This window comes from Rhipicephalus microplus, unplaced genomic scaffold (assembly GCF_043290135.1).
Source record: "Rhipicephalus microplus isolate Deutch F79 unplaced genomic scaffold, USDA_Rmic scaffold_12, whole genome shotgun sequence".
In the NCBI taxonomy this organism is placed as follows: Eukaryota; Metazoa; Arthropoda; class Arachnida; order Ixodida; family Ixodidae; genus Rhipicephalus; species Rhipicephalus microplus.
This window is the reverse complement of record NW_027464585.1, coordinates 29,103,597-29,113,347: the sequence shown is the minus strand read 5'-3', so window position 1 is coordinate 29,113,347 and position 9,751 is coordinate 29,103,597. Positions and strand designations below refer to the sequence as shown.

At 42.1% G+C, this 9,751-nt stretch overlaps 1 protein-coding gene across 1 annotated transcript; it reads left to right on the top strand.

Annotated features, from left to right (window-relative positions):
- The first annotated feature begins 975 nt into the window (after positions 1-975).
- On the top strand, positions 976-9,145 carry LOC142783747 (uncharacterized). The gene is made up of 2 exons (XM_075882325.1): positions 976-1,435; positions 8,337-9,145. The coding sequence occupies exons 1-2, from the start codon at positions 1,029-1,031 to the stop codon at positions 8,350-8,352; spliced, it is 423 nt and encodes a 140-aa protein (XP_075738440.1). The 5' UTR covers positions 976-1,028; the 3' UTR covers positions 8,353-9,145.
- The last annotated feature ends 606 nt before the right edge of the window (positions 9,146-9,751 follow it).

Below are 9,751 nucleotides of genomic sequence, written 5' to 3'. Positions count from 1 at the left end.
CGCAGCCCAAACCTGAGCTCTACGAACGCATTCCCATTTTTTGTAAGAAATGAGTGCTGGTGACGATAAATTTGCACCAGCAAACGGGCTTTGTCAGATACACTTCACTGTACACTAAAAGAAGAACGGCTATTTGGACTAGCTGGTCGAATTCACTGTACACAAACTGCCACACGAATGAACGATTATCCCGCTTATCTACTCTACTATCACTGTAGTGACTCATTCAGGCAGACGCAGGCGGTCATTAGAATGGGCCACTAATGATACATTTTGTTGTCTTCGCAACAAAATGTATCGCAACAAAATCTATTTTTCGCTCTAGTCAAAGATAGGAGGCCAGATAAGCTCTGATCAGAGTCTTCGCGACAAGCATCGGATGAAGTTCGGTCGTTAGAAGTCGACCGCTCAGACTGTTATATACCACCGCATGCACATTCTCTATTATGATGCGGTGTAATCTGCATATGTAAAACAATGGTACTGGGAGGCAAGCCCCGTAGTTTCGTGTCGCCATGGGCATCCTAATCATATACATGGATCTGCACCCACTACATAATGACATGCGACGTGCAGACCGCTATTGACCGACGGCACCTTCTTGCTTTCATGCTGAATTCTTCGTAGGCGTCGAAGGTTGATCACGAGGCACTGCTTACGCTTTGAGACAACATTTGCGAGGTCGACTTCGGGCATCTATAGCTGAGCAGGCCGACGGCGTCATCATTTTAAGCTCCTAGAAATCAGATTGCGCAGTGAAAAAGAAGGATCTATATTTTCGGTAGAAAAGAAAGACAATGGATCGCTCATTTCAATCTCTCGTAAAGATGTTCACGGCATTCAGAATCATTGTTCGCATGCCCGTACCTCGAAAAACTCGAACGGTGCGGAACGCCCGAGCTCGAATCGCATGCGCATCCCTAGCTGCGATTCTGTGGACACTCTTGTTGGCTTGGCCCAAGATGATTGGCCAGCTCTTTCTAGATCCAAGCTCTAAGTCACGTTACAGCGAAGTACTTCAGTGGTCGATGCTAGCTCGGGCATTCATTGCTCTCGTCTGTACCGCCACGTACTCAGAATCGCTGCTGTCGTTCCTGCAAAAAGGGAAGCAGCACGAACTGAGCTGCGCACTGCCGCTGGGTAAGCGCAGAGTGTCGCTGATGAACGTCGCCCTGCTGAGCACGACGCTCGTTTTCGCGGGATTCAACGTGTCCGCATGCGTTGGAGATATACTTGGGCAGCAGCGTCGTCACAATGTGAAATTTGCCCTAGACTGCGTGCTGCTGCTTTCTGAAACGTTGTCCACGTTGCTCGTGTGTTTCATCATCTTCCAGCACGAACGCATGGTCCGAGCCGCCATGGTTGTACTCACTGACTACGCAGAGGCTGAGTACATTGCCGCCTGTGGCTTCGTGGAAGGACAGATCGACACTTGGTGAGAAACGCATCTTTCCCACGGCATGGCGATCCGTAACGCGTGCTTGTTTTCATGGCAGGGCGTTGATTCAGGGGCATGCTGTAAAGTACGGTCAACTTTTAGAGGGAACACCGGAGTACATAGGCGTATAGAAGGGGGGGGGGTAGAAGACGCTAGACCCCCTGATGAAAGTTAGGGGGGCTGAGCACCCTCCTCCCTACTTCCGACAGTCGTCACTGTTATCTGCACGATGCGGAAACCTACACCAGTTTTAAGTGCCTCACGTAAGAACCTGGTGCTGTGTACATGACCCAGAATATTTCGACCAATCATATACAGCTAATGACTATTTCAGGAGGAAGCAACGAGGAATTGTTAATTATTTATTTATTTATTTATTTATTTATTCAATTAAATACTCTCATTGCCGTTTGCGGTGTTACAGAGAGGAGTGGTGTTACAAGTGAGAAACAACAGTCTTGAATGATGCATGGGCAGAGTTGCTGGTGAGGTAGGTAAGAATGGGATTCCATTCAGATGAAGTTCTGGGCACATCGGAGTAGAAGTAGATGTTGGTATGGCGGAATGGCACATGGACTCTGAAATTGTGGTAGATGCGAAATGAAACGTTAGGAAGTGGCGAGAACAATTTTCGTTCTATTTTAAAATTCATGAAAAAAATGCCAGGCCTGCGTGGAAGGCGCAGCACAGTCACAGCGCAAGCTAGAAGAGTGGTCTTTCGAAGCCTTTTCAATATACTCATTGGGTGACTATTACAAGCACACTTGCTTCATACTCATTAGGGCATTATTAATAACTTTTTGGGTAGTAGGCCGGCATTCACTATGCTATCCTTCGCCATTCTTCTTAGAAGCGTCGTATCCGCTAAACGAGGTATTTTGTGTCAATTGTTTATGCAGTGGCTGACGACGATGAATAACTATGGCTGAACTAAGTATGCGCCACAGGAAAACAAGAACAAGCTTTTGGAATGAGTTGGAACATTCAACGGCCCACTCGTTGCGCTATTCGCATTGTGCGACGAGTGCTTCTTCTTTCGTTGTTTTAAAACGATTTGAAAAACGTTGATTTAAAACGCGATTGCTTTCCTGACATCAAACCTACCTAACGCAAGCTTACAAACAAGACACAAGCACCGGCGTAGCTCAGTAGTGGAATACTGGGCTGACACCCGTCAGACCCGGGGTCGAGCCCCTCTGTGTGATGGTGCTAGGCTTTTTTTCTCGAATTTCCCGTGATGTGGTTACGGACACCGGCGGCGGCGGCGGTGGACAACTGCGCGTGACCCGACTTGTGATCTCATAACAGCTTTCGCTGTAAAAAATTGTGGAAGAGGCATAAGGAGGCCTGCTTCCTTCTCTAAGAAAGGTTATGAAGATCAACTAAAGTTTTTATTGACGAGATACTGATAGTGCGAGAGTAATTAGTGACAATGAAACGAGCTTAACGATTATGAATAGTTTCTAGTGCGTTAAAATGGGTGCAAGATTGAGGATCGTAGATTGATGAAGCGCACTTAAGTTTAGATCTGACTAGTGTTTTATAAAGAAGTTGTAATTAAACAGGCGCTAATGAAACGTTACGGTGCAAGAAGCCGAGAGTGTGGTTTGCATTGTTCATCACACAAGTAATATGGCTATTTCATGTTAAATTGTTATCAATGCTAACACCTTGATATTTGTAAGTAGAGACAGATAATAAACGGGGCTAGTGCAGTTGGTGCTTCCTTGAGAGATCCTAAATATTTTAGACTTCTTAGTATTCAATTTCATGGACCAGACTGAACGCAGTGCAGGAGGTAATGTTGTCGAGATCGGGTTGAAGTTGTGATGAATAATGTGGGTGATTTATTATGCGGTAGATGACACAATTATCGACAAAGATCCTGATTGTAGGTGTACTGAAGCATGGAAGGTCAATATTATAAATTAGAAAGATTAAGGGTCCAAGGACAGAACCTTGCGGCACACCATATGTTACGGAACAATTGAGTGAGTTATGACCATTAGCTGTTACATGTTGAGTTCTGTTAGACAAGAAACATTCGATCCACCGTAATATGTTTGATTCAATATTTAGCATGCTTAGCTTTAGTCGAAGTAGATGGTGAGAAACGGTGTTGAAAGCTTTTTGAAAATTAAGGAAAGCGCAGTCGTTGATGGTGCCAGTGTCAGATGCTGAAAATAAGTCATTGATAAAAAGAAGTAGCTGGATTTCGCATTAGCAGTATTTTCTACAACCGTGCTGAATGTTCTGAAAAAAGTGTTTTTCTTCGAGAAATACAACTAAGTTATATTGGATTATATGTTCAAGAAGCTTACATGGAATACTAGTGAAAGCATTGGGCCTGTAGTTAGAACGATTATATGAGCCACCTGGTTTAGGCTCATAAACCACCTTCCTCGCCTTCCAGTTACTGGGCAATGAGGCATGTTGCAATGACTGCGAAAAAGCTGTGAAAACATGACTGAACAATAAATGGCCGTCTGTTTGAGAAATTGGGGAGCGATTTATTCTAGGCCAGGTGTTTATGCTTTCATTTTAAGTATGAGGTGAAAAAGGCCTTATTAAATAATAATTATTGAATACATTCGAAAATATCCTGGATCAGCTTGAATTGTTCAATGATTAGAGTTGTCAGCAGAAAATGAGTTTTTAAATACGTCTCACTGAGTTTTAAAGCACCTTTCACTTGCAATCCGGACCCAAATCTATACAAAGATTGATGTTCGTATTTTTGGGCAGTTTATAATACACCTAAACGCACGAGGGTTAGACTGCAGATAAGAAGAAAGTGTATCGCTAAAAAAACTATGTTAAGCAAATGCATAAGTTGTTTTTATATTTTAATGATGCACTGTGATAAACCGCCCATATCTCCGTGGTATCATATGATGGCGCGCAGCGGTAAAGTAATTTTTTATTATTACGTAAGCGAATAAGTGCTGAAGGAAACCACGGAGAGCGGAATGCCGCTCGAACAGTTTGCGAAGTAGTAACATGACAATCTATAGGTGAATTAAACTTATTCTTAAACGATAACCAGTTCACTTTTCAAATCCCCCTTTTATTTCTCATTTTACGGAAGTTGTCCCAATCTGTGACCCGAAACTTGCGTGGTCTCTTTTGCCCAATGCCTTGGTCAATTCTTAATATATTATGATCACTACCAAAGTCTTGGTTCAAATTAGGCCATGCGGGCTCCCTAGCATAGCGCACAAAAGTGAGGTCCGGAGTTGTGTCTCTACATGTCGATTTCCCACATCTAGTCGGGAATGTTGGGCCTGTGATGATTATTAACTCTAGGTCTGTTGGTTCCCGCCATAGACTCTCCCCTATTTTGTATTGTAGTGGTAACCCCATGCGTGGTAGGGAGCGTTGAAGTCTCCACCAACAATTATCGAAGAGTCTCGAGCTAGTTTGACGGCTTTGGTAAGTAGGGACCTGAATCTTTGCTTCATTTACTTCGGACTGCTGTAGACATTGACAATAGATATGCTTTCCTGAATGCCAATCGAAAAGTTTCGAATGGCTTTCGTCATGATGTATTCAATTTTTTTACCTGTGATCTTCACGTTGTGGCTGATGTATCTAGCTATTTTATGAACTAAAGTTGCGATACCTCTCCCGAAATTGACATTCTTTACTCCGAACAATACCCGAGTACGGTGACGTTGGGGGCGAGCGTTTCTTGGAGTAAGATAACATGCGGCTTGTTTGGGTGAGATCGAATAAATTGCTGCAGGGGCGCCTTTTTATGTGGGTAGCCCCTGCAGTTCTATTGCCACATTTAAAATTTACTAGTTTGTGCTGCCATCGTGCTTTGCCTGGGATTAGTTATTTAGTTCAGTAAAACTGTTAGATTTCGTGCGCTTAAATAATATTAGGGGCTGTGTGAGCCAGAGCTGGAACCACCGTATCGTTCAGATATGCTTCAATTTGGAGAAAGATGTTCTTTCTATTTAGTAAAAACTTGAAATTAATTTCGTCAAACAAGCTGATTATGTATATTTTATATTATCTATGCGAGATATTGCGTCGTGTAGGATAAAAAAGAATATATCAGGCGTTGGCAGTTCAATGGTAATGCACTTTGATGTTAGTACGATTGAAGGCATTGCAAGATTATTAGTAAATACACGTGTGAAGGCGGTGTTATATATGTCTGCACATTTCTCATTATATAACATCATTGTGGTCATTAGAAAGCGTTATCATATGTTTGTGTTCAGGGTTAATCACACGCCATAACTGTTTTGAATTTTGTGTTAGCATACAAGGAGGTTCATTGTTAAAAACTTGTACTTAGCACTCTGTATGGTCGTGAGGTATTCGGTTTCAGCTGAGTAATACTTATCCCACAGAAACGAGTTCTTGCTCTGTTTATCAACTTGAAAGTATCGTTTTTTCTTATTTTCTAGTCGTTTTAGTGACTTGTTAAACAAGAGTTTGTTTTTATTAGCGCGCAAGCAACATACAAAAATATACTTACCTTTAAGTTCTAATACTTCGCCCTTGAAAAGTAACTAGTTTATTCTTGTACTTATTGTTTACTAAATTGCATCTCAAATACCAGCAGATTTCAGGTTAGGTCGCTGTTGATAGCTCCATAATTGGCCTTATCATAGAGCGAAATTGTTTTCTTATAGGTTTCATTTCAGATCAGGCTCTGCTGAATTCATCTTTATCCGTAATAGCTACATGGTGCTTAGAATGGCAGATGAACCTTAACCTAAAAAATAAAAACTGTTTTGTTGTTCATGACGCGAAAGAATTCATTACCCTTTGTATACAGCATCAGCGGTCACAACTTATCGTTTGTTACTGGATATAAATATCTTGGCCAAGTAATCACGTCGGACTCTGGGTGGAATAGTCACATAGCCATAAAAAATAAAGCCATGAAAAGCTTGTATATCTGAGGAGAACCTTGTCTAAATGCACGAGTTGCATGAAATTGTTGGTATACAAGACATGCATAGGCCATTGGTAGAATATGCTGCTCCTGTCTGGGATCCCTACATTCAGTCCACCACAAGTGAAATTGAGAACATAGAACAAAAATCAGTCAGATTCATTTTCAATTATTACCGTCGTCACACATCCCTTAGTGCTTTACTACAGGACGCGAGCCTTGAACCTCTAGAGATACGACGCCATCGAGAGACACTTAAAATGTTATACCTAATTCACCACGAAAACGTCAAAATACTGAGACAAGGATTTGTACATTAAACCGTCGGGTCGGCGCCCTTGTTTTATTCACTCAAAATAACTGAACATTCCTGCCAAACCAACTTCTGGAAACAATATTTTTCTCCTCGTGCCATCGGCGAATGAAATGCATTGCCTGAATATGTACTACAGAGCCGAACTATATCGTAGTTTGTCCACGCTCTTGCTAATCTATCACATAGGTTGTTTCAACATAAATTAGTTTTGTTGTGAAGCTACTGTTTTGCGCAGTCTGTTCACGTTTTTTTTTTCATTTCTCTGTCGCTGTTTCTTTTCCTGTTCTTTGTTTTTAAAGCTGCGGTTTGTTTGTTTTAATTTGTTGTTTATTTATGTATTTGCTTGCCGGCATTTTCCCATGAAATACTTTTTGTTTTTATATTTTACTGTTTCCTGTATTTCACATGCTGTAAATACTGTTCAAGACAGATATCTTATTTTTTTTTCTTTTCCCACAATGTGTATTCACAGTTCGTTACTTTTGTCTCTTTTAGCTTTTTGTTCAACACACTCTTGCTTATAGCTTACAATGCAAGCTGGCAGATATAAATAAATGAAAAATATTTTAGTAGGGCAAAGATAAAAGTGGCATGAACAACCTTGTGATCACCTACTTCCCTTCAGTATGGTATAGATGTCATACAGTCGGGGTAGTGGTTTAGTATCAAGTCTAGTATGTTTGAAGAGCTCTATGCGACACCAAATGGTGCAGTTATTAACTGCCAGAGGTTGAAGTTGAGACACATATGAACAAAGTTAGTTTCTGCAGGGCTACTCGTTGAAGTGGTATGGTTATGCCAGACTGATAGTTGGGCTAGTTGGCGATACTATATGCGAGGTAACAGCGCACAAACTCACGGGCCGAAGAGAAGAGACACAAACTAGCGCTGACTCTCAACAGAAGATTTATTGAAATATACAAGTTATCTGAACACATAAGATAAATATACAGAACATGCACAGAGAGGCCAGCGAGGAACCGTGTCTACGTCATTAACAATTTTACGCTACGGGTCAATGTGCAGGCGCGACAAAATAATTTCACACAAACATACTGCTGATTAAGTTTTCTCCTTTTTCATGTAAAGATGTCGATGTTTGACTAACGCAGGACTTCCCCTCTTTTTTTGATATAGAATGCTTGCACAAGTTCGCTTGTCAGCGGCACATGCGTTTTCATCGTCTGATGAAGGAATGTTCTAGCCGTATGACAATGTCCCTTAAGTTTTCTCAAGACATCAGAAAATAAAAAAAAATGGGTGGGGTTTGCATATTTCATTGCTGACACAATTTTATGGGTCCTAACTATCTATTAAGAGACTTTGCGGCGCTACCTTTCTCATGGGCGAAGCACCTCTCGACCTGTCGTGTCACGCCGACGCCATGGTGCATCATAAACATCATAAATGGGCATTCGCTGCAAACATTGCTTGAATCGCACTTCGCGCCACCGGCCCACACGATAGATATTCTTAGTTGAAGGTTCGTCGTTACTGCTAAACCATTATGTTTGTCTTATCAGCGGCGTCTTAATCTCCGCCGAAATTAAGTAAGGCGCCCAAGTTTTTTACTTAAAATCACAGACACAAAGGTGAATCTCTAAGGTAAAGTTACTCATTCAAAACGCCACTCTCATAAACAATTGATGGTGCTTTATTCTCCACAGGTCCTGTAAAGACTAAGAAGCCCGACGGAGAGCCGATTAAGTGGGCTAGTTGGAACAAACTCATGATGGTAATCGCCAAAAATAGGAACTTTGTTGTACTTTCCTGTTTTTCATGTCCCTTTTTTGCATTGACTGCCATCAGAAAAACTTAACACTCTTTTCTACATGCCACAAGGCAATGAAACCAGGCATACAGAGAAGAACAAAAAGAGAGAAAAAAAGGAACGCCTTAACCTAAGCTGAGTACAGACGCCTTTTTTCTACGGCGTTAGTAGAACTAAAGGACTCTTCTCTACAAGCCTGGTTTCAGGTTCGGTGCCACTACTGTCTCACCAAGAGAATTTCTGTCGAAAGACTCTGGTTATTTAGGTCGGTGACGCTCTTCTTTCGTCCCACATGGCCCATTAGCAGCGATGTTGCTGTGGGAAACACCGGAGCATGTTTTGTCCATCGCCAGGTTTAACGTTAGGGAAGCCTAAACCTGCTTTCCTACATGATTCACCCCTTCGCAGATTTTTTTTGGGTGTTTAAATTAAAATCACAATGCACTCGCAGAAGCTAAAAAAGACCACGCCGGCACGATTCTCACGCAGCAAATACGTAGCGAGCAACCTTGTGAACGTATTGCAGAAGGCATTTTTCCATCGACTGCCTAGCTATTTTTTATCGATCGCTTGACTTTTTGAAGGAAGGTTTCTGAAACTGTGACAGTAACAGAGTTAGGGCAGCCGGCTTAGAACAGACGCGTGACCTCACTGTTGAAGATCAAGGACATAAATTTTATTGCCGAATAAAGAAGATCCGAATCCTGCGTCTTTTTCTTTTTTTTTAATGGGCCCGGGCACCCAACGCCGACCTTGCCTTGAAGCGGCTTCCTCGGCACACTGAACGGCCCAGAATAGGCGGAAAGCAAAATTGTGGCTCACGCTAAAAATTCTGGGCTATGGCACCCGTCTGCATCGACTTCCGGGTCAAGATGCCGTGCCGCCGTACGGGCATTCTTGCCTGTGCCGTCGCTTCCTCTGTGTTCCACCCAACGCTCCGGTACCCTTTCCTCTGAAATTGCTGCACAATACTTTGAAGAGCTATGCAGTTTAGCTTAATAACAATTGCAGTCACTATGAGATAGTTTTAATTGTGAGAGAGGGCATTTCTTCATTCATGGGACACGCACCCCTGGACAACGACTCGTTGTTTTGCTGCGAAGGCTGTTATCACGCATCTTTTGTCACATACAATGATTTTCAGTATGTCATAACATCACGAAATATACGTCCATTTGTTTGGATGCTGCTAACCTGGGAAATTATTTTTCTGGTTTTGTGTCACAAAGACACTATCCCGGCTTCGATATAGTGAATAGCAATAGTCAACTGTTTCTTACTCTGAAAATGAAATGCACTCATAGTTTTCTG